The following is a 25,609-nucleotide window of genomic DNA, read 5'->3' on the forward strand; positions in this document are numbered from 1 at the left end:
ACCTAGCTACATTTCCTCAGACATTTCATATCTTCTCTATTGCACCCAATAATAATAAACCTGTTTTTGATAGTCTGTTAATTTATTAGCTCGCGGTCTGACTACATTTTTGGCGAACGAATAAACCTGATTATAATTCTTCCATATATGATACATAGGCTAACCCCGTGTGGGAGACGGGGTACTAAGAAGCCATATACGGATTAAGTTGGGTGAGTTTATTCCATGCATTCGTCTAATCACACAGATATTAAGACGAAGGGCGCGAAAACGAAAAACTTTCGATAAAGCGTGACTCACGATTAATAGGTAGACAAAAATAGGCTTAAGATATGTGATGAGCAGGGTAAGCAGTACAAACGCATGAGCTCAAATAAAAACGGCCAAGGCTATAAACCGGGAAGTCACAAGGTCGAAATGTGACTAAGGAAGAATAAAGTAGTTGGTCTGTCCGAAAGCTGGAATAACCCACGTGGGTGTGACATAGGACTAGACATTACAATTTCCTGAATTCTACTTATATTAGTGAATAGTTATTATTGAAATGGAGTCAATAACTTGATTTTCTTATAGTTTAGTGTCACGGTCCGGTCTAACTGTTTCATCTCAGTATGGAGCTCTTCTGCAATGCAAAGATATGACTAATTGGGTTCCAATTTTCGTTAGAAAAAATCATCCAAACAGTGTCTTGTTACAACCAAAGTTAGTAAATGCTTGTTTTGTTTGTAGAACTGATTCTGAAGTTAATTAATGTAATATTCATAGACCAACCCGATTAGACAGTAACATATTGTAATTATGATTGGATCCGTTCAGTAATTGGTTTCCAGAGAACAACCAGTGTTGAGTACTTCTAACCATGTATGTAACGTGATATCATGATGAAATCAGAGGTAATACCTGTGTCACTGTTTAGTTAGGTCCAAATATCAGGAAGAATAACTATCTTCAATGGATGTAATTAATTCCTACTAATAAGTGTCAAGCATGAAAATATGACCTTGTGACCCCATAATAATCACGAGTAAAACAGTTTAGAACATTCATCTAAATTTTATGATTGCCGGAAAAGAAATAACGAAGGTAACACAATGAGGAAATTTTCCGTCTCAAAGAGACTACTTGACAAAATACGACTATGTACAACTTTGATAAGTGTTATTCATAAGATTCATTTAGTTAAAAGAAAAAAAATTCAAAATAAATAGACATCTATTTCTATGTTATATACATGGAACTATCATGAAGAAAGTTAGATGATCATAGAGATGGCTCATTTTATCTAGTGATGAAAACTAAACATGCAGAAAATTCATCACTATACATTTTCTACTTTATCTGCTTTTTCATACACAGAAAGACGTTCTTGTGCTTCATGCAGTTTTTGTTCCAGTTCTCGATTACGCCATATCAGATAATCAATTAATTGATAATTTGAGAAGTTACCTTTCAGTAGATAGTATATTTTCTTGTCTTCGTGTATTGTTGATTCTATTTTCAAATTCTTGGAAACAATATCTAGGGATGAATTAGATGCATCTACAGTGATGTGATTTTCCACGAGATCTGGGAACTAGTAAAGTAAACGAATGAAATTGAAAAGATGAGAAATAGTAAAATATAATAATTAATGTAAAATGTAGTTAAATTGAATCAGTCTTACCTGTAAAAACCATAAATTTTGTTATAAAACCTTAATACTACAGAAAATTGACTGTGAGTATTAGCAGTTTAGATTATCAAATGATTTCAATATCTAGGTTGATAAAAAGAGCGATGACTTGATGGTTAAAGTTTTCGGTTTTCAACCAACGGAGTACAAGTCCAGATTCAATTTGTACAATAGGGTAGCATCACATAGTTTAACACAAACAGTGTAGCTGAAAGTTGGGTGCATAAATCTCTATTGAGTGAGTTATGTTATTCATTTGATGTATAAAACACATGTGGTTGGGGTGGATAAAGAAAGATTAGAGAGTAGCAGAAAAAAGATTTCAGCAAAAACATATCACAACGTTTCATTCTACTCATTTAAAATGTTTGGAATCAATTTAACAATTCACGAAAAACCAGCTAACTAAGCTGTTGAGAAATGTGTTATACCATCTGGAAAGTCAATCATTTAGGTGTTATGTTAGATAGCCTAGGAGTGAGCTAAAGACATCAAGAGATATCAAACTACGACATCTTGTCCAATCATGAAATCACTCGTCATTGGGGACCATACAGTAAGGTTGGGATCTGTCATGGTTGTGAATTTTACATAACCCAGATGGAGGTCAGTCACAGGAGCACTGATGCATTCTTGCTAGACTTTCCCCCCATATTTTTGCATTCCTTTGACTGGTTTAAGTGTTCTGTTTTGAAGTGAAGATTTTTGCCCCTCTTTTCGGTTTTATTTCTGTATGTTGATGTGAAATGAGGCGTTTTGAATCGATACGCAAACTGTATCAGGTCACAAAATGTTTCTTTTAGTTTATTTGTCTAATTATAACTTAGTTCATCATCCAGGTAATATAATCTCAGTGGAGTTTTAATAATGTTTAAACTAAAGCTCAACAGTAAGCATAAAATATTGATTGACACAGTCATCTTATGATAACGTGATTTAATTTGCAAGTTGTATTCACCACATATTGATGTCCAATGAGATAACTTGTAGAAACCAGGAACACTGAACATCTGTTTCGTCCTAGTATAAAACCACTAAAGGTTTTGCAGCGAACATCTAAGCGTTAGACGCCACTGAATTACACCTAGTGTTACAAATTTCCTACGTCAATCAGTTAATGAGACAGTGCAATGGTCTCTCTACGCCCTTTTTGACAATTGTTTCGCTCTGACATGCCTAGACTCCATCGTTCAAGAATTCTTAATAAAACCTCAGGAACGTTCCTATAGCTAAGTCACTAGTCAGGTCATAGGTGCACGTTACTGTGGAGTAGGACGGAACAGCTGCCAAATACTCATCAGTTCTTAGTGGGACCTCAGGTTATTTCAAACTGTGAAGAATGCTGCCAACAGACAGTATGATTTTTTAACTGAAATTTTTAAGATAAAATCCTCTGTTAAATAATAAACCTGAAAAATCTCATTTTTATATATAAAGATGGTTTGTAATTTGTACGTTTGATGTGAAATATAACAAGACAAATATATCATTTTATAGACTGCCGAATGGATATTGAAATAAACTTATGTGCAGACAATGAAGAAGACGAGAAATATACAAAAAAGAATCAGCTTTATTGGAAAGGTGTGTTATTCTTAGTACGAAGGCTTGTGGACATTGTTGAATTTTGTAACTTGCATTGCGCAGTGACCTTAGTTAAGAGGTACTATAGAGCTGTTTCCCGATTCCTCAGCAACACACACCCACAACCCCGCCAGGGATCAAACCTGGGGCCTTCAGATCAAGCGGCGAGCGCTTAAGCTTTAAACTAAGGAGTCCAGACCCAATGACTGATTATTATTATTATTATTATTATTATTAATGGCTTCATTCAATATTATATTTTGGTACAATATAGAATTCTCATCATAGGGTATTTCAACAAGTTTCTTACGCAAAAAAACAGAAACAAAGACAAAAAAAAAGGAAAAAAGGGTTTTAAAAAAACCCGAAAAAGTGTACAACTTTTCAAATTAGAGACATGTTAAGAATGCAGGCTATTGATTAGGTTAACTCTCATACAATTTATATTTCTTTTTCTGTTTATAATATGTCATTAAATATTATATATTAGTATTCTGAATAATTATTCACAATTTTCAAACACACCACTAACCTCTGAGTTGACTGACAAGATTTCTAAAACTTCCATTGCATTAGGACGATATTGAACATGAAGATTTAACATTCTAGCAACTAATTGACTCTGATATTGTAGATTTAAGGATCAAAGAGAAATACATGAAAGGTGATATATATATATATATATATATATATATATACTAGAAGAAACAGTAATTTGTAAGAATATTATCACTTTACGGAAAGACAACAATAATAATAATACATTGTAATAAGTCGCATTGACATATTCAAGTATATTTGTTATTTTGATTATTTATTAATAATCAATGTAGACCCTGCAACAAATATGCATTGGTCCAAGTTGTCATACCATATCAACACAACAATATGAATGGTAAAAGAGTATCAATGATAATGAGAAAGACTAAACAATGGGAATACGATTCGACAAGACAGAATAAAACAGTGTTTATCAAGGAATACTAGAATTTAAGAGTAAATACATCTGTGCTATTTGGACTGATTCTAAGTTATTTTTTGGTGTTCAACTAATTTCACAAATTTACCTAAAAAAACTATTAACTCATCGTTATCCACAAAAAACTATAAGATGCCTAAAATTAAATTTCTTTAGATTTCTACGAACCACAATACCTATATTGTACGTAGTGGTAGTGTGTAAATCTATTACTGGGATAAGGACAGCATATATGCTTATCAAATCTCTCGCAAACAGTCGATGATCAACGTGCACAGGTATAGCATAAACGATATACCAATGAAACCAAAAGACTTTCTGTACAAATGGGAAGAGCCTATGGCTGTTCTTACTGTTTGACGTAAGCCATTGAAAAGTTTATGCATGCAGATATTAGTATGAGTCTTTGGCATTAATGTAACAGATAAGATCAATGTACGCGTGCAAAACGACAGATTGGCTTATGGTAATCTGGTCCATTTTATTCGTTGTGTAATACTTCTTTGAGATTAAAAACCCTGGTCTTTTCAAACCAAGGATATCTTACAACTTTTTGCATTCTTCTGGTCACGTTCATAAGCAACGTTGTATATATATCATCATCAACTGTGACGCCATAAATTTACGGATTACATATTACAGAACAATATAGGCAATTGGGAATTCTGTTAATGCCAAAGTTGAATGATAGAGGAAAGGTAATCCACAGTGGGAAATAATAGTGGAGATTGAATAATTAGTGAACTGCTTATCTAATTTATGATATTCTGTTATCAGCTATCAATTATTCGGTTTTATTCATCATCTCATAGTGAAGAACTAAGATTAAAAACAAACAAATCGACAACGAAATAGGAAAAAAAACATTACATAAGACTCACTTCATAAGGCCAAGTTGACTGCATTGGACGAGGAAATATATCTAACAAATAATCCATAATTCCATGTTTAGTATGAACATTAATGTTACACTGGTTGGTACCACCATTTGAGATTTTTTGATTTTCTATATTATGACAATTAGTTAATGATGATGCATTGATAAATTGTTCTAAATAGGTTATTAATTCGGATCTTGTGAAGCATGGATGTAACATTTCAAAGAATATTACACCTAAACTATAAATATCAGCCTATTTTAATTAAATGAATAAGAATAATGAACAAAGAGATAATAATGTTTATAACCTAATAAACAGATTTAAATACAATTAAATAACACTTGAAATATATGTGTTGACGGAAAATGACACATCACAAGTTCAGTATATCACAACAGGATAATTCATACTTTTACTAATAATGATAATGAAATAATACATGTTAGTAGCTATCTAGACTCCCTATCTGAGTGAATAATGTGTGTTGACATTTATTTAAAAAGAAAGGTACTAGGCTCAAATGTCGCTGTGAGCATCAAAATACTGGATTGTATGTACATATCGTTGACGAACCTCAAATAAGACGAAAAATATTTTCAGAGTTTCACTAATAGTCATTTTTTTTTATAAAACCAATATGTTACAGGTTCATGTAGTCGGGTAGGGGTCGGTGGTTTCAGTAGTAAAAGCATTTGATTCTCGACCAATAATTTCCAGATATGAAACTTGCTTCACTGAGTAACATAACAATGACACCTCACATATAAACATTTTGTGCAGTTCAAAGCTGAGGAAATAGATCTGTACTTAGGAAATGAATAATATTAGTTTATATAATCAAGCACAGGCGTTTATCACTAGACAACAAGTAATAATATATGCAACCATTATAATATGTACTTAAGTTACTATTTAGTTCCAATGACACTCATTAATTTGATTTCATAGAATATCAGATTTAAAAAGCATCATATATATATATATATAATTGAAACCATGAGCCAATCTAAGTTAGGCTATCATTGACAACCTGGAGCTCTGACGGCCGTTTTTTCTCAGTATGAGACTCCTCAGTAGTACGCACCTGCGATCCCACACGCAGGAATCGGATCCAGGACCTGTGGTCTCGAGCAAACACCGAACCCCTAGACCTCTGAGCCGGCATCCAGTCGTATAAACGTCTAGCCTAACCAATCCAGAACATTTCTCAACGTTCATCTTTCATTGTCTTCGATGAGTAACTACCTCACACGCGACACGTGTGTATGATTTGTTTTCAGATTTTTAATAGTGGTCCAACTTAGGTCGGTTCATGATCTGAATGAAATTCAACAATCTCCACAATATGTTTAACAAACCTTATAATTATACAATGTTCGTTGATTTGATTTATTTTTACAAGAATTTTGAACTTCTGGTGCAGTATAAATCGAACTGCCTAAATCGGCCGTTAAATAAAACAAAGTCTGATGTGTTTTAGTTGTCGTTACAGGTTTATGTTTTGACAACAATAAGTGTTTTTCGTCAGAGTTATCACTTGTTTCGCATAGATTATTATTATTATTACTAGATGAATTCACCATAGTGAATTCTTGATTAGATTTCATTGTATTCTGTCTTATATTTTGATTGGGTTGTAGAGAGTTCATTATCGATTCATCAGTTTCTGATAAATTACTAAAAATGTTGAAAAAAAAGGAAATTCGTTTGGAAATTATGCATTTAGTTAACAACTAAAGAGATAACTTGGTAAAATACCTGTAATAATAATTATAAGAACAGTAAAAGTTTCATAATGAATATATTTTTTTGGTATATCTCAATGAGTAGAAAAATGGTATTTATTTACTCCGAAGAAGGTGTCTTACATTAAGTCACGAAACGTAATAAATATAGTTTTCTGGTCATTGGGATATAACAAAAAGATATTTATTATTGACTTCCTACCCAATGCTCAATGTTTTTTAAAAAAAACTATCAAATTCAACCTTAGCCTTGTTACCTACAAACTCATAGGCGAAAATTTCGCATATGAATGAAAAACTTCACAAAACATAACTTATCCGATCTAATTTACGCCATGAAATGTTGACAGCTAAATTGTATGCATGGATTAAAGTTGACATTCAAAAGACAGTGATTTTTCTAAAGGAATTACTTATTAACTCTAATGATAAGTTTTCAGGATCTATCTATTAAATATTACTGAAACATTTGATAATTAATATACCTTGGTGTATACAATTGTTTTGTGGGTGATACATGAAGACATAACATAGTTGAGAAACAAAGCATTCGTGATTGTTACTACATTCGAACTAATGATAGCATGATAATTAGTAATCACTGTTATTAAAAAGTTAACCACTGAGCAAATTATCGGATTTAGTGTGTATCTGTATAGAATTAAGTTAAATATTATAAGTATTTGTTCATTGCAATGAAAAAACACTGAAATATATGGATATAAATTACACTTTGACAAATTTGAATCAAAAGATTAATCTGTGATAATGTAGTAAGCACTTTTAATCCTAATTAGCTGCAAGAAATAAATAGATAAAAAAGTTTTGAAACTATGTTTCAAATTAATTGGTACTCATCATCAGCAGGACAGTGTGCATAATTTTGAGGGTATTGACTGATGCTCTCCATACAGTCTACGTTACCGTCAGAGAGGTTACTACTGAACTAACTATACGAGGGATATCTGCCACATACACATACGCGTATCTCCTTCGAACCAAAGAAAGTATAATAAAACAATTATGCACAACTTTAAATGAATTAGTAACTTAAGAACTGATATAGCTACATGACTTTGATGTGCTGGGCCAAACAGACATGTCATTTGAAGGCCAAATGAAAAATGAGGGGTAATGAAGAGGGTACTCTAATTGTCAAGATTTGGCTTAACTTTCGATATAAATTACTAGTTGAAAGGTTGGCTTAATTTTCTGAGTTTCATATAATTAGACTAATAAATTTGTGGATATATTTTGATTTAGATTAGTCAAAAGCTTTCTACTCAGTATTTTTTTTGCTGAAATAACAGACTGGGCTTGCACATATGAAGCTTTTATATCAGTAGCAGAATTGAAAGATTGATTATCCAACACAACAGACCTAAAACAAATCTGTTCTAAGTGTGAATAGATGCAGGAGTTCAGAAACACCAATTGATCCGTGTCCAAGCTCATTTATTTTATTCTTTTTTAGGATAAAAGATGATCTTGATCTATTTAAAGTGTTTTGTATACGTTTGCGTAAATCCAATCAAATTTATGCGAAAGTAACCATTTCGAAAACAAAGTAAGACTTTGTATGACACTGGATCTACCTTCAGTAAATAATATTTAACAAAATGAATAAAATGCTTCTTTTGTTTTCTTTTTTTACAAACAAAAACACTTACTCTGAAGAATATCGTAAACTATTTTTAAATTGAATTAAACTATCCGAATCGGTACTTCGACTAGATGATGTTGACAATATCGATAACGATGGATACTCATCACCGTTATCTTCATCTTCATCATTATTATTATTATCATCATCATTAGGAAATGAACTAGTTCCATTAAAAAATGAAGGTTGATTTGACTGTGATAAAGATAATGAATTTAAATGACATGCAAATCTCGATATGTTGGTATCATTTGGATTTTGTACATGTGTGTTTTTGTTAAATGATTGGAAAGTGTCTGAAAAATTGGAAAGTAAAAATTAGCATATTACTGTGCAAAATAAATTTTATCGATAGAATTTAATTAGCACTAAGAAGATTAGGCAAACATGACATTGGTCACTACTCACTGACCAATCATATGAAAATATATCAATCCTACTGGAAGTCAGTCGCAACCCGAGTAGTTTCGAGGTAACGTCTCACATCATGAAGCTAGTTGATTTGGATTCAAATGTCACATGGAGCATTAGTTTTCACTCATTACTGCAAGTACATCTTGTTGCCAACTGCCAGCTAGCAACAAAGTAAGAGTTGAAAGGGATGCTTTCGACTACTTCTAATCATCAAATATAAAACATTAAATGTCTGGTGATAATAAGATGAATTGTTTATAAAAATTTAGTGTATTCTAATGCGAAAAATCGTAAAAGAGATTGATGCTGTAAAATGCTACAACGATCATATGTAAATGAACTGGAGCACTAAAATAAAACTTCCCATTTTCTCAGTTTCAGAATACACACACACTCCAACCAAAGTATCCAGATTATGAAAATGCAGTGAGATTTATAATTATTAGTTGTATTATTATCATCTGTATTTTCTGTCCAATAAGTCAATTAATTAAATTGAATAAGACGTTAATGTATTGAGAACTCCTATTCTTACCCTCCATTTGTCTAATTGACTTTCTATTTTTATATATCAATGTTCTTAACAAGTATATGTGTGATCAAATTATTTGAAACGTATTGCGCTAATATATATCACATAGTTCTGATAATTTTAGAGTTATTGTAAAACTACTGTTAAATGAAATAAAAACGAGATCAGATTAAAACGAGCTTTTGAATAGTTAATTAAACAACGACAAAAGTTCACAAGAGCTCTTTAAAATACAGTACAGATGGTAATAATACGAAGTATAAAACCCAAGTCTATACCTTAAAGCTAAGCATCAGTGTGATAATGATCTTTTGCTTTCATTCTATGCAGAATGAATAGTGTTTGTTCTAAATATTCTACATACTAATATCATCAAATTATTGATTTTTTTCTGTTCTTTCTTCTCGTTTACAAGTTAACAAGAAAGATAAGAATGAGATCGTTCTTATAATGTGTAAAGCATACTTTATTTTGATGACATAAACTTTGATGTGCACCATTAAACAGATATATATATATATATATATATATATATATCAGATGGGTTTTGTGGATGTTATAGTAAGTTCAATGGTTAAGATCATGAGTCAGTTGAAGCCAGACCACCATGGAAAACCTGGAAGCACTGGACGGCCGTTTCGTCCTATTGTGGGACTCCTCAGCAGTGCGCACCCACGACCTCGCCCTCTGCGAGATTCGAACCCAGGACCTACTGGTTTCGCAAACACTTAACCACTAGACCACTGAGCCGACTAAGTGCTCGCGCGCGAAACCAGTAGGTCCTGGGTTCGAATCTCGCAGGGGCGAGGTCGTGGGTGCGCACTGCTGAGGAGTCCCACAGTAGGACGAAACGGTCGTCCAGTGCTTCCAGGTTTTCCATGGTGGTCTAGCTTTAACTGACTCATGATCTAAACCATTGAAAGATATATATATATATATATATTAGGATCGACAAAATTATTTTTTAAATTTGTCGATTGTGTTTCTTTTTAACAAGAACTACGGATATTTGTTGCGTCTGCTATTGAAATAAGGCGAACACAACTACACTTCAAAGTTTGAGGTGACGATCGGCGGCAGTCAAAAGGAAACCCTGTCATTTAGGTGTACTAGGAATCTTGAGGGGGGAGAATGATGCTTCCCGATAGATTTGAACTCGCGTCATATAGTTTCACAGTTAGGGACGTTACTACTAAACTATTTGGGTCGCGAGTAACCGGCACTAAGGTCTTGACATATATGACACTTCTTGGGGAAGGAGATTCACCGGTGTCCTATAGTTGTTTATATTCAAGTGAAATTTAGTTGTGATTATCTGTTACATATTTTGCAGTTAGAATGAAAACGAATAACAGATGAAACCAGAAACCTTAAACGGAGGGCCTACTTATAGGTATCTTGCTAAAAAAGGTGAGGGTATTAGATCAGGATAAAACGCGAAATATTTAAATTCAGTGTAATATTTATTTAGTATTTGTTTGTAATAGTTTGGTGTGACATTTAATCAGCAAAATATTCGATAGCTTGATTCCAGTGTGAAATCCAAATTGTATTCCTATCACTTCAGTAATGTATGACATTTGTTGACTAAATATCATGTGCCAAGAAAAGCTCTATACAAATGAGTGTATTTAGTTAATAAGTGTTTGCTGTGTTTTAGGAGGGTGAATGAAATCTGTCTGATATCGATTCTTTTCTTTAAACCTATGTCATGAAAATATTAGTTGCCACCTGCTTCAAGTCAAGTTTTTACAAATATAACAGCCGTTACAAATTAACTGTAAATATCGTTTGTACCTATGATGAGGAGAACGTTTTCTACATATTTTTTAAGGGGCCATTTCTTGAGCCTCTGACCTGGAGGTTTAATTCACAAGGCAATGAAGAAACGTCAGGATATTCAGTCTCATGGTAGCCGGTGACTGAAATAGGTTCATACGCTATTAGTTCCTTCAAGATTCGGGAGCTCACATGTAAACCGCTTAGATGAAATCTACATATACGATTTAAGTGCCAGATGTTTGTTTCATTTCCACACCAGAACTCTAACCCTGTACCCTTTTCTCCAAAAGTTTAGCGCATTATCCACTAATGTGCTACTGAGTCCATATGATAAATAATTTAAACACTTAACAACTAATGAGAAAAATACAAGACTGTAAAAAAAAGAGGAAGAAAATTTATACCTGATGTATTTTTTATTGGTGAATCAGAGTATGAATTCATCAAATTAAATGATGAATAATCTAACAACATTCTAGCCAATCCAAAATCACATATTTTCACAATTAATTGATGATAACAATTTGATGCTTTTGAAAGTGAATGCATACAACTACTGTCATTATAATTATAATCATTATTATTTGTTAGTAAAAGGGAAGATGAAGACAAATTGATTGAGTTTTCTCTTTCGTTGTCTAAATATTTATGTGATAATCGTCGATCAACAATACGTGTACATGGGATATTAGTGATTGAATGCAATGGAGGTCCACATATTAGTACATTTTCAGGCTGGAAAAAAGAAAAGTGAAATTAATCAATCAGAAAGTAGATTTGGATAAATGATTGGTAGTTATGTATAGAATAAACTAGTCATGAGGAACAAAAGAACAACACCCGGAGAGTATGCAATTGAATAGAGAAGGTAACAAAAAGAGGAATAATGAATTAATTTAAGTTAGAAATGTCAACAATTGAATGTTAACCCAATGGTTTAAAGGTTAAACAGTTACCACGAGACTTAAGTGTCTTAGGTTTAGTTTTCGGTAAGATCGTTGATTCACACTGTTAACAAGTGTCATGATAGAATGGAAAAGCTGTCCAATAATCTCTTGATTTATTATGGTTGTCTACTTTAGATCGGTTCGTGACCTCAACAACGTCCAACAATCTCTACAAAATCCCTATTCCGATGAGTTCAAAGTTATTGAATGAAAACTGTAAAACTAACTGTTGTATCACTAGTCCCTCCTGATTCTTTAGAGTACTATTATTCGACTGCATGGTATATTAAAAGCTTTTTAGCTAGAGGCTAGTAAACATTTAAGCAAACTTCTTTCATATATTATCATGTCAAGGATTAAATCAGCTAGGAAAGTTATAGAAGCTACAAACTTACCTTAAGATCACGATGAATTACATTTTCAGAATGTAAATACGCAACACCTGAAATTATTTGATCCATTAACCAACGAACAGGAGCACGTTGAACTGATTGATATAAAAGCGGTGAGATATTCAATTGATTATTGGGGACAGGAGTATTAATAGAGAGCAAGTTATTTCTATGCTGTAGCCAATCTGCTAAGTTATACTGACATAGTTCTAATTGAATACACAGAACAGGTCGTCGAATATACATACCGGGATGTGACTTATCCTTAAAAAGAAAGTTGAAGAAGAGGGGGAAAGTAAACAAATCCAATACAAGTGATTAATCGTTAATGCTTTAGAGATAAATTATGCCTTAAAATAAATAGTTCAATCTGATACATGCAAATGATTCCGTTCAGAAAATTTGACGAAGCGGAAGTCAAAATGTTTTCCAGTATATCACCAACAATCTTTTCTAAGCCAGTCATTCATTATCAATATAGAGTCTGGCACAAATGTGGCAGTAGTAATTGGAAACAACTGGGAAGGAAAGCCCAAGACAGAGTTGGTTGGAGAATCCTGGTCAAAGACCTATTCTCCATGAGAGGTAACAGGTGGAAGTAGGTACAAATGTGTCATAGCACACATTACAATACTACACTAGCACGACGGGATGAAATCAACAAGATAAACAATAAAAGAATCGAAATAATGGATCATATAATCATCCAACGTCTTCAACCACTGATTGAAGTAATTGAGTGGACCTCAACCAAGCAGTCTGGATTTACCAACATGACTCAATCAATGATTTCATGGACTGATAATCATGTTTTGGTTCGGCCGCGTCTCATTTTACAAATATTACTGAGGAAGGGAGAAAGCAACTTTCTAGACCAAACGAATGTAGGCAATTAATGTAGAATTTAACTCTGACAATCTAAATCGGTATTCTGCAACTTAACGTTATGAAGGGAGGAGTGGTATGAAAAGAAACGATGTTGTTAGTAATAAGTATTTTTTTCGCAGTACTCTGCTGTTCATATGAGACATTCTTTCCATTCTTTTACTATTCAGCTTTATAGGTCTACTTTTTATCTGTCTTTTTACACGGTAATTAAATATACTTTTCAAATCAAATTAATATTGCCTTGTACATTTACCATTCATTTATTGGGTGTAGGACAAATATTATTTGCGTGTGACATTTTCAAGAGTTTGAAGTTAGCGTTGTCAAATTCTGAATCTTTAGAGTAATATTAAGCAAACGAAAACATACATTTTAGTAACTTATAACAAATTTCTGAAGTATTTTTGTGTGAGAATTAAAAATCAAATCCAAATTCTAATAATTAGGAATTAGATGAACAAAAGAACACATATAATTGACCCTTATAATTTTCATGTAAAATTCCTTAATGACTAATTGAACCATAAGTTTGCTGCTTTTGTTATTGCTACTCTCAAACCAACCAAGATGGGGGTGGTATAGCCTACAAGACAGGTATTTCAGTTCATATAGCTCGATTGAGTCATTACGAGTCAAGGTAGCAACTACGGTTGGGAAAATTAGTCACTGTTATTAGTGCTTCGTCTCAACTTAAACTATGCACCTAAGTGTAATGTCAATTACTTAGTATAAGCGCGAAAATCTGGCAGGAATATTTATATATAAATATACTGGTCTGTGACTATACGCTATGGAACCTAGTAACAATGCAACAAGTTTAACAATATTTTGAGGTTTTAGAAACGAAGATACCAACGTGTAAACGAATCTCTCTTCAACAAATATACATATAAAAGAGTGGATAAATTTTTATACACGGATTCTGTTGGAATCCAAAATTACACAGAACCAGTAATCTTGAAAGAAAAGATCCGGCAATAGGAGGAAGTTAAATTAAAATGTAGTATAAAATGATATATAAATCTATGTACATAGGAGTAGGTTGGAAGAAAGCTAGGGTTGGTCAGACCAAAACATGGCACAAGTCCATGAAGTCACTCACAAGTGGACTGAGCCATGTTGGTAGATGTAGACTACCTGGTTGGGGACCGCGAGATGATAGCAACCGATGGTTAGAGACCTTGAATGACATGGCTCAAAATCGTTTGCAATGGCGCAGGTGCATACACTCTTTGTGTTCTCCCAAATTTTGATCTCCTTATTTCTCCTTGTCTCTCTTTTTCTCTTCCCAAATTTATTTCACTGTATTATACTCTTTAAGTAACATCTCCAAACACTAATCTTCCCGATTACTGCTTATACTCTTACTACCTCTACCACTACGGGATTTGAATCGACAATTGCATCTGTGTGCTAATGTGGTATGGCAAGTCGAACTGATGTACGTACGCACCAAGTTCTACGTTGTTACTGACTGACTGACTGATGTACATAGAAAAGTGAGAAATAAAACACGTGGATGCAAAGGTAAATACAGTCAATAAAACCTACAAAGACAGCTAATCACAAGCACGGTCATTGGGACAATAAATTACAACCATACCCTTTTTAAAAAAAACTTACAAAATGATTGACAGGAATTAATTCTTTACTAGGAATCAATGCTTTGATATCTGATGAAGTGTCAATTTTCAGATTATTTCTACGTTTTTTCTTTCGTCTTCCATCTGGTAGTGATAAGCCATTAGTTTCTGGATTTTCATTAATTTCCCAAGAATCATTGAATTCATTAGGCGTAAGAAGAGTGTTAAATGAAGATTTAACAGAAGTATGATTATTTCTAGACTTAACATGCTTTATATTCATAATGTTTGATGGATGAGTTAAATAATTACTATGTAAAAATTAAAAAAAGAAAGGTACTGATATATAATGAATAGATAAGTGGATAAGATAAGAGTTATGTATTCATGTTCATTATTTATAAAGTATATTGTTAATAAACCATTTATCCTTTGCCTTATTCTACCTCTGTTTAATAGTTATAGTTTACGTTTGATTTGTGGCTAACAGTGGAATTTAGAATGCGCGTTTCATCCTAACTGGGAATCATCCAGGCTGAAAAACTACCCCAGTGGTGATGTTCACACTCAGACTGGAACCCCAGTACCTGTTGTTCTATACGCGTTACTCATACCCGAATACAGATGCATTTAGCTGACGAATTTCAAACAGGAATAAACGCAAGTCCTCGGTTTCATTGCAAGATTCATGAACGGAAAAGGTATGACGAAAGTTAGTGGGGCAAATAAAAGTTTCCAATTAAAACCATATTAAAATGCTATAAACCAATTGTTTGATAAACACACGCTAGAGATATATATGCTGATACACCTGAGTGTATATTTCAAACGTCCTCATTTCATCTATTCACCCATTCATAACAAACAGTGGCGATCGAACACAAAGATCTATACAACATTCTCAACAAGTGACGGTTAGGTCTTAAAGATATTCATTAGAATTACAAGCGCTGAAGTAATATATTTCAAAGTGAAGTTTTACTTCCAATATATTTACAATATTTATATTTTGTTTCACATAAAAATTAACTATTTATGCAGTTTATAAGAACTTTCGTTTAAATTTGATGGAATAGTTTCACAAAATTTGGGCACCTAGTTGATGTGAGACATTAAAGAGAAAGAATGTATTTGTAAGATCTCAGCGTATGAATTTGAAGTAAAGCCAACGTTGAATTTATTTCAAATTCATACGCTGAGATTTTACAAATACATTTTTTTCCTTAATAGTTATACAGTTGATTTATAAGTGTACAGAATCCCTGAGGTATTCTTAAACTCTTTAAACGCACTAGTTAATGTGTTAACACTAGATCTCTCAATGGTTTATACGGTCCCAAATTTTCATAATATCTTTAAATAGTATCGCAAAGACAAATTTGTGTCAGTCGTAGAGTAGGAGAGATGTCCGTCTCTCAACCAAGAAGCGAGTACACTGTTCAGCAGTCCGCTTTGTATTGCTCTATGCTTATGAGACGTGGTCTTTAAAAGTAGGAGACATGCGTAGGCTGCAGGGTATTGGTCATAGGTGTCTTTTAAGTATTGTTCGTGTATTCTGCGACCGTAGTATGAGCAGTGCTAAAGGTTAGTTGAAGGGTAGTAGATAAAGATAACAGATCTTTCAATGAGGTTATGGATCTTAGTCTAGTGTGGTGCTAAGTATGATTGACGACTGCCAACCTCGACGCACTATGATGGTTGGTGCAGGAGTAGGTTGGGATAGAAACAGCCAAGCCAAGAGGTAAGATTAGTCGATAAAGTCATTAATTGTTGGTTTGAGTCATGTATGTCGATGTAAACTATCTAGTTGGAGTTAGCAAGACTATCGCGATTAGTAGTTGGAGACGTTCGGTGACATAACTCGGATTCGATTACAAATATGCTTACATATTCACTCTTGATCTCTCCATAAACTTGAAGCACTAGCAATCCTTCGTACATACATTTTCATCGTGCTTTTTTGAACCCTATTTTCAATATTTAACCTTTCTTTATATTGTTGATTCCACATCATTTTGACTCCTTTGCTATTCATCTTAATTCTATCTCGTCGTGTTAGTGTGGTGTGGCAACTTGGACTACGGGACATCTGTGTTAAACATTTCGTTGATTATGACTGAAATTATCCTTTGTAAATCTCAGTTCCGGTGATCAATTTTTGCTAGTAGAACTTAGATTTATCGACAAGATTTGAGTGAAAGTTTATACTTCAACATACCAAAAGAATAAATGTATAAGATACTTTAGTAGTAACCAATACAAAAAATATTGGCTTTATTTGTAGTTTTGACTTTAAATAAAAATCTGATACGAAAACATAATACTTACTTAGTACGTGTAGAAGTGAGATTACAGTTGGATACCTGAAGATAGAGAAATAGGGATTTAGAAGTTTTACTACAGGTCAGAATGTGACTGATCGTTCGATGCATTATATGCTTTCAAAGAGAGTCGCAGATTATTGGCATAATAAGTCACAATGAATCTGAGTTTTTTCTGTAATCAGCATACCTCAGGTTCAGATTCGATTCAAATGAGCTGCTATACACTGATTAGCTAAGTTGAATGCTCAGTGTAACAAGAGTACATCTAACATTCACTTTAAGTTTAATTAATGTTTATGTCTATGTCTTTATAGTATAGTAAGAATGACCTTACGTTACATTAAAATGAGTAGTGTCACTAGTGGCTTGATGGTTATGGTTATTTCCTAAATGAAAAAGAAGATGACTAGACCACAGTTTAGGATGATAGTTTGCTTAGAATCAACCAAATGGTGTATACAAGGTATAGATTTTTTCATAAAATTTGTCTGTGATGATAAGAAGTTTGAGGGACTCTAAGTATATGATTTATGTAGCAGATTTTACTTTCTTTTAACAATAGCTGCTTATTTTCTCATTTGAGTTGGTGTCATCAGATAATAGGAAGTATGAAGTTGGTGAGGACTTTAAAAAAAATTATTTCTTGAAGGAGAGTTGTAAAGAATGTATACCACAATCAATCATGAGAAGTCAGATTCTAGTAATACTTCAACCATATTTCGGTGTCTTTACTCAGGGTTCTAAATAGGATTTCAAAACAAAATACTATGGACGTTTATAAATGTTATGAAGTTGTTTATCATTTTCTAGGTTAAGGTTAGGAAAAGGACACTGTTTAGGAGTTTTGAATTATAAATACGTCAATACCTTTCAACCTACAAATAGTAAAAGGAGAGGAACAAGTCCAACTATTCGTAGAAAATTATTGAATACAATTTATACAGGGAACAAGCATACAACTTAGGCCTGTTAAACTATATTAGACGAACAAACGGCACAGAAACCCCATTGTTTAGCTATTTTCCATAAGGCAGAATAAATGGAATATTCGAATATATTTAGTAGATTTTCTGCATGCTTATATCAGTTATTTGTACTCCAATGTCACGTTTTTTCATATTTTGATTGTTTTGTATTAAAATCATTCATAGATGTCAATGAAAGGCTTCCTAATACTGTTCAGTTGAGACAGTCACAATCCTAATACAAAGATGTAGTTAAATCAATGTAGTTTTTGAAGCACTGTTAAATTTGTGTGTGTAAAGTATCAAAAAGGATATAGTAAGTAAGGGAATAAAGGACATATGAAAATATAGAATTAAACAAGAGATTAACTACCTCTTGAAAGTGATTTTTTGTCATGAGAAACGATGAAATAAATTTGGATTCCTTATATAGCTTCTGGATGTTGCTAAGCAGCAAAGTTCTTCTATTTTAAAATAATACAGGAAATCTTCAACCAAGAGATTTAGCGAAAGTATATAACATATGAAGGGATGGCATATAAGTAAACTGCATGTTCGTGTATCAAAATATGTTTGAGCTTTACTCCAAAATGGAAAAGACGCTGGAGGTGGATAGGACACATATTGAGGAAATCATCGAACTGGATCACAAGACAAGCCTTGACTTGGAAACCTCCCGGCAGAAGGAAAAGGGGCAAACTAAAGAACTAAAGAACATATTGTGCTGGAAATTGGAGGCACACATCAAAAGAAAGAAGAGTCGAAGACGACATCGATCGGAGACTAGCGATCACCGGTCTATGTTTCGCGAAGGGCAACAGACGTAAGTAAAGTGAAGTAAACTAAGGTAATTAAGTAACATTACTCAGAAATCGTAAAGTACAATAGTCTTCATTAACACTCACTAATCTTTAAATCGCTACTCAGCTTCCTACACCTTTGGAAATGACTTTTATAAACAATTTTTCACAATGAATCGCGTGTGATTATCTTGTTTGCTATGGCTATATTAAAAATGTACTTATATCCAGAACCACTACGTGAGAACACATGGGTACTTGACATACATAGTAATTCAAAATACACGACTGGTTCACACTTATTTTGTTCAAAAATGAAAAATAGAGTATGTAACGTTCATTTTCTTCAAATGAACAAAATGGTGACAGCGTTTCAGATTGGGTTTAGAGTAAGGTTTGTATTCAATAAACTGAGTATAGATATAGAACAAACTAAATAATTATCGACTAATTACTAAACTAGAATACATTTCAGATCGGTAGTTGTCGGCATTTATCAACTAATTTCAAAAATATTTCTTGTACGTTTATACCGACTAACTAAGGTTGGTTCGTGAAACATATTTTAGCAGCGAATCGATCGCTCCCATTTGAGTGGTTTTATACTTTTAAGGCTTAAATCCTCCATTTTTGAATCTTTACTGTTATTTTCGACAATTATCCTTAGCGTGGAGTCCCAACTTAGTGGATATCTACTTAAAATTGCTAAATATTGACTGATTATATGCTTTGTTTTTCTTCTTAAACTATTTTCTGATTGTTTTTCACTGGGTATGACAACTGTTAATGAAACAACGATTGTACGCTGGTAATTCAGTCAATCAGCAATACTTCATACTTCCGTATGGAGTTGGCTTTTAAGAAAATCGGTGGTAACCCAACTTAAAGAATCACCACAAATAAAAAACGACAAACTCACTTATATGTACACCATAAAACAGCAATCATCCATAAAGTATGTGCAACGTAAAATATAAAAAGGCATGATTACAAAACGATAACCATGAAATGCTCACCTCACTATTGCTTTCAACAGATATCCATTCGTAATCTAGCCAAGACGTGATATATCTGACTATGTTTACATGATTAAGTCGCGACATTGTATACACTTCAGACTTAGCAAGCTCCTAGTAAGTAGAAAAGAAAATAAAAAGTGACATTAGTTGGATATCATTTTTATCTTTCGTTGTAACACATTTATGATTAAACAGGTTTCGAAACAAAAAAATCAACGTATTTTACATAATATTTTGTTATGACATACGTTTTGGTGAAAGATGGTTGCACAAACGAAACGCATGTTGAAAATGGGAGAGATGGATGAGATTCTGACATACGTTTATCATTATCTGAATATTTTGACCAAACTGTTTTATCGCCTGGTACCATAACCAATAGTTTATTTCAAACTAGTGAGCTATAAATTTTTGCACATTTCAATAAATTTCATGTGGCTACAAAACTAATAAAGTAGGACTTTTTCAATGGCAAACATGAATAACGTAGAATCTTGTACAAATGTGAATGATTCAAAGCACTGATATTTTGAGTTAGCACAAACGTAATATATCACTGGAAAGAGCAACCGAGAAGTGAAAACAACGATACCAATGGCAATGAGAAAAAAGGATAGGAAATAAGTGAAATCCACAAATGAAATTTACTGAATACGACGATGTTCGAAGGCTAGGAGAAAGGAAAGTGTGAACGTAACTGTGATAAGATTTTACAAACATCACTAAAATTCAACGAAACACTGAGCAAAAATAAGTGAGTAATATGGTGAGTGCGAATTTTCAGGTAAGCAAAACATTTAGAATATTGATCGGTCGAAAGAAAAAAGTTTGAAACTGCACACAATTCTCATAGTTCGAGTTACCACACTTATAGATAGCCCAACAACAAAACGAACAAAATCGAGGATATAAAAACATACAGCTACTGAGGTAAACAGATATATATAACATGCCTCCAAATGCCCTGGTGCGGCCGAGGGTGGGATGAATCAGCACTCCCTCTCGAAATCCTCTCACATAGCCACGTGTATACAGCCATTACCACGAAAGCCCTACTTACTGCCTTCTCGCGGCTGGAGTGTTGTTTACGAAATTCAGAGGACGAGAAGCGAATGTCCGGTGCTTTAACGGGGTTGGTGAATATTGAGGATCTACCTAGGGGAGTTGGTAAACTTTGACTCCAAACCAATGGTGCACATGGGCTCCAGCATCCTAAACCAATTACTGGTCACCGGCTACCATGGGACTGCATCTCCTGACGTTGCTCCGCTACCTTGTGGACCAGACCTTTAGGTCGAGGGCTCAGGGAGTGGCCCCTTAAGAAAACCACTTGCTTTGGTCTGGGCATCCGGGCAGTATCGCAGCCCACATACAAATCAAGTGACTTGTGTGGCGCATATGTATTCGGTGCCTCTTCGTACCAATATTTGTGCTTAAATAAATAAATAATATAACAAAATATTGTTTCAATTAGATATTCATCAAGCTTCACTCTGATATGCAGAAATATTTATATGGATATATGAAAATGTTGAACCAATCAAGGCAATTTATGAGTCAGTAATCACAATAAGCAAAAGGTACAGATTAATTGTAAGAAAATAGATACACTAGTACTGATAATAATGATAAAACTTCAATATAGAAATAAGATCGGACTTAGGTAAATAAAAATGAAAATAATGACCATCAAAAATTATTAAAATCACCGTACGAAGTATGTAAACAGTCAGACAGTAACATATATAAACAGTGGGAGGTAATGGAAGACAAACAAACACAGGATTTGAAAAACTTAGTAAAGTCGTTTGCTGAGTCACATCTGGCCAAAGAAAAGACATCAGCGTCACAAATTTCTTCGCTCATAGGTGTCTTCGAAGTACTTTTCATGTATTTTGGAATCACCGAGTAAGCAATGCTGGAGTTAGGGATAGAGTACTAAGTAAAGATGGCAAACCGATATATGAGGTAGTACGTCTTTATCAACTGAAGTGATCGGGGTATATGTTACGTATGCCCATACGCCGCCTAGCCTAGGCTGGAAGAAAGCTAGGAATGGACAAACCAGTATGTGTCATCAGTCCATGAATTCCCTGACAATTAGGATGAGAAATTTTAATGGGTGTAGATTACCTGGTTGGGGCCCGCGTGATTATCGTAACAAATGGTTAGAGACTTTGAATGATGTCTCAAAATCGTTTACAATGACGTAGGTACATCCACTCTTTGTCTTCGCCCAGATTCTAAGTTTCTAAATTCATCAAAATACTTCTTATTTCGCCAACTTGTACTTTCGCGCATTGCATCTTAGATGTCCAAACTTTTCCATTACTACTGATACTGTTACTATATCTACTATATTGGGACTTACTTTGACGATATAGTTTCACTGTGCTAATGAGATACGGCAAGTTGAATAGATGCATAAACAGACCATGTTCTATGCTGAGTATGGCTGACTGGCTGGGAAAACAAACCAGGTTACTAACACTTCGATGGTTAGAAGTAAAAAGCTTAGAATTTTTATACCTCCAACTTATGTGCTCAAAACGTATCAGCTTGTCGTTTGTATAAAATTTTCATCCTCTGCGGAGAAATTGACAAAAGTATGCATGAGGTAGACCTGAGTAAGTCAGACGGGCGACAGGTGTCTGTTAATTAGTTTGTAACCCATAAAATCACTTTGGTGATCTTCAAAAAATAAATATGAATGCAGATACTATATCAGGGTTGAAATAAGAACAGTTTATTGTTTCTTTTACAATTTCACATAAATAAACTACTAGACAACTGGTAGGTGATGTCCCGTTTAGACAGACCATGTCAAAATTGGCATAGTGTCGTATAAATCAAGCGTATAAACATGAAAACACATTTCGCTCTATTGGTTTTACCTTGGTCGAAGAATGTTTTGACCGACAGGTGAGAGTGGAAATCACAAAGAACACGACCAAACTTACAAGAGTATCTCGCGAACGTGACCCGGAAATCTTTTTGATTGCGTAGGCTTTTCCGTCAATTTTGTGTCTTGTCTACAACAATGTTTGATGAAAATATGGGGGTGGTATACCTTGTAAACGGTTCCAAAACCACCATCTCCGATAAATACAAGTGGGTCGAAATTGTCGAGAAGATATTGATTTTGGACACAGCTTAGGAACCTAAGGATGTTAAAGTATTAAGTGTATCTAAAACCTTGGAAATGAACTCTTATACTAATGTTTTTCAATGAAAATGATTTACCAGTGAGAGCAACAGTTCAGAAGCCAGATCAGGTTTATATGTACGTAATATTTCCAACAAACGCAAAAGGTTTCTACCAGTTTCATCGTCTTCCTGCAGTGTGCATTTCCTTTTCTTTCCTAGATAAAATATAAAGATGAATACTCTATAGCTTACGATCGTATACCAATATCGGACCAGGAGATCTAGACATTTTATGAGTGACTTAACCTTCTGACGACCTTGGCTGTGTTATTTTATGGGTAAAAACACAAATTTCACTCAACAAAATTGGTGCGAAAAAATACCGTTTTTCATTATTTAAAAGTGAGCTATAACAAATGGGCCTTATGTGTAAAAATGAAATCATGATTTTATAGGGATAGGTCGATATTAGTAATTTTCTAGTTTTCCACTACGTCTAGGCAGTCCTAAATTTTTCTTATGACGACAAAGCACTCTTCGTCCCATTTTTGGGTTTCGACACTGGTTATGAATTTTGTTCATAGAAAGAGAAATTATCCAAGACAAAGCGTTTTCATTGAATCTTTTTCAGTTTCAGTTTGGGTATGACAGTTAGTTAGGTGACATGTTTTAGTCTTGTCAATGCTGGTCCGTCAGTCGATTGGATTTTCTTCTGAAAGGTGGAGCTTCGATCACGTATTGATATAATGAATTCCATTCGCTGACGCTTCTATGAGAATGTCTGTAATCAGTTGACGAGTGATCTATTATGAGCTTGTGAACCATCATGGGGTGCTCTCTAAAAATCTATAATTCCTAAACAACTTCCTTTGAACGATTATTTCTAAAATTTTGACAATCGCACTGGTTAGGCTTACGGGTCGATAGTTCTCAGGTTTTTGTCCTGAACCTGTTCGAAGACAGGACTTTCTATGATGTTCTTCTAGTAATTTGGTAATCGTCCCTGGGTTACAGATAGGCTAAAAAATATGCATATGGGGTTTGCAACGAAATTCTCTAGTTCCTTTAGTAACCTGGGATGTATTATATCGGTCCCATGGATTCGACTATATCAAGCTTATTTATCAGGCCAAAGACATAGAGTTCTTTAGTGGTCACTGTATCGAGTGTGTGTAGGAGTTCGTATGAACTGAAGAGAAGAGCATTTGTACGGTATATACATTGTTAAGGGAGTTTGAGGGTACCTGAGCTTTACCAGTGTCATCCTCTACCGATGATGAAGTATTACTGTCTCCCCATAGTACTGGAATATATCCTCTTCTATTAGTCCTTTGATTTGTGTACAAGTATAAGCGTCCGAGGTATTCTAGAGATTCCTCAGCAAATTTTTTGTACAACCCCCTAGATTTGTGGAAGATCAAGACACAAATATTCCGAGCTACCCGATATCAAGATTTTGACTCATCAGTACCCAGTAACCTACATCTCTCCCGAATTCTTACGGAATAGGGTGTAAACCACCTTGCTGAACCACGGCGAGGATTTTCTCCAGCCGCTTGGTGCAGTCGAAGGGATGTGAAATGCCGTAACTTTTATATATAAATTCCTGAATACGTCCCAAGACATTGCATGAGAGGACTTTGGGTTTATTGACCAGTCTACTGAGGATTAGTGCATAGTATCTTATATATCTGTTTTCCAGATGTTTGGTCCATCTTGGGCTGACACATCTTTGTTGACAACGATATGGAAACCAAAAACTTGTACTTTATGGTCACTCAACCAGGGATGACATATGATGGAGGTTTGTGGCCCCCCTTTATTATCGGTCAATATGAGATCTATTATGGATGGTTTGGAGTCCAGTTTGTACTTAGTTGCTTCTTTCACATGTTGCTCTATGACTCGTGAATTTTCTGAAAACTTAATTCTCAGGTTTTTCCGTTGTACCGTAGATGCACTAAAGTCCCCTAAGTTTAACATCGACCACTGGAAGATCAATCGTTGAAACCATCTAGCAAGAACTCATTCACCTCACAGTTTAGGCCTAGGTGAACCAAACCAATTGGCAGCCTTCATCTTTTGCATTTCAAGTGGCAAATAACTAATTAGCACGTTCCATATTCATAGGATATGTTATCGATAACGGTAAGTGGGATAGTATTTCTAAAGAAAAGAGCTACTCCTCCTTTACGCTTCTGTATTCTGTCGGCTCTTAATGATAAGAAACCTTCAAAATCAATTCTCTACTGTTTGCCAACTGAGCCAGACATGTTTCTCTTGCTGCGATTA

General features: G+C 34.1%; 1 protein-coding gene across 1 annotated transcript; it reads right to left on the bottom strand.

Moving 5' to 3' along the window:
• Positions 1-1,038: 1,038 nt before the first annotated feature.
• MS3_00008506 (uncharacterized protein) lies at positions 1,039-23,671 on the bottom strand. Its single transcript, XM_051216844.1, has 13 exons — positions 23,570-23,671; positions 23,241-23,532; positions 23,131-23,202; positions 20,168-20,281; positions 17,391-17,425; positions 15,103-15,373; positions 12,595-12,855; positions 11,657-11,987; positions 8,532-8,820; positions 6,475-6,793; positions 5,117-5,368; positions 3,789-3,878; positions 1,039-1,573 (listed from the first exon to the last, which is right to left on the bottom strand). Exons 4-13 carry the CDS (start codon positions 20,252-20,254, stop codon positions 1,319-1,321), a joined length of 2,190 nt encoding a protein of 729 aa, XP_051065462.1. The 5' UTR covers positions 20,255-20,281; positions 23,131-23,202; positions 23,241-23,532; positions 23,570-23,671; the 3' UTR covers positions 1,039-1,318.
• Between the last annotated feature and the right edge of the window lie 1,938 nt (positions 23,672-25,609).

Source organism: Schistosoma haematobium, chromosome 6 (genome assembly GCF_000699445.3).
Source record: "Schistosoma haematobium chromosome 6, whole genome shotgun sequence".
Lineage (NCBI taxonomy): Eukaryota > Metazoa > Platyhelminthes > Trematoda > Strigeidida > Schistosomatidae > Schistosoma > Schistosoma haematobium.

What these genes read in the sequence shown, in the direction of transcription:
- MS3_00008506 (XM_051216844.1), bottom strand. Translation starts at nt 20,254, where the DNA reads ATGTCGCGACTTAATCATGTAAACATAGTCAGATATATCACGTCTTGG. An exon ending in TAATTCATCGTGATCTTAAG is followed by an intron (nt 11,988 to 12,594) that starts GTAAGTTTGTAG and finishes TCTTTTTTCCAG; the next exon opens with CCTGAAAATGTACTAATATG. An exon ending in GAACATTGTATAATTATAAG is followed by an intron (nt 5,369 to 6,474) that starts GTTTGTTAAACA and finishes TAATTAAAATAG; the next exon opens with GCTGATATTTATAGTTTAGG.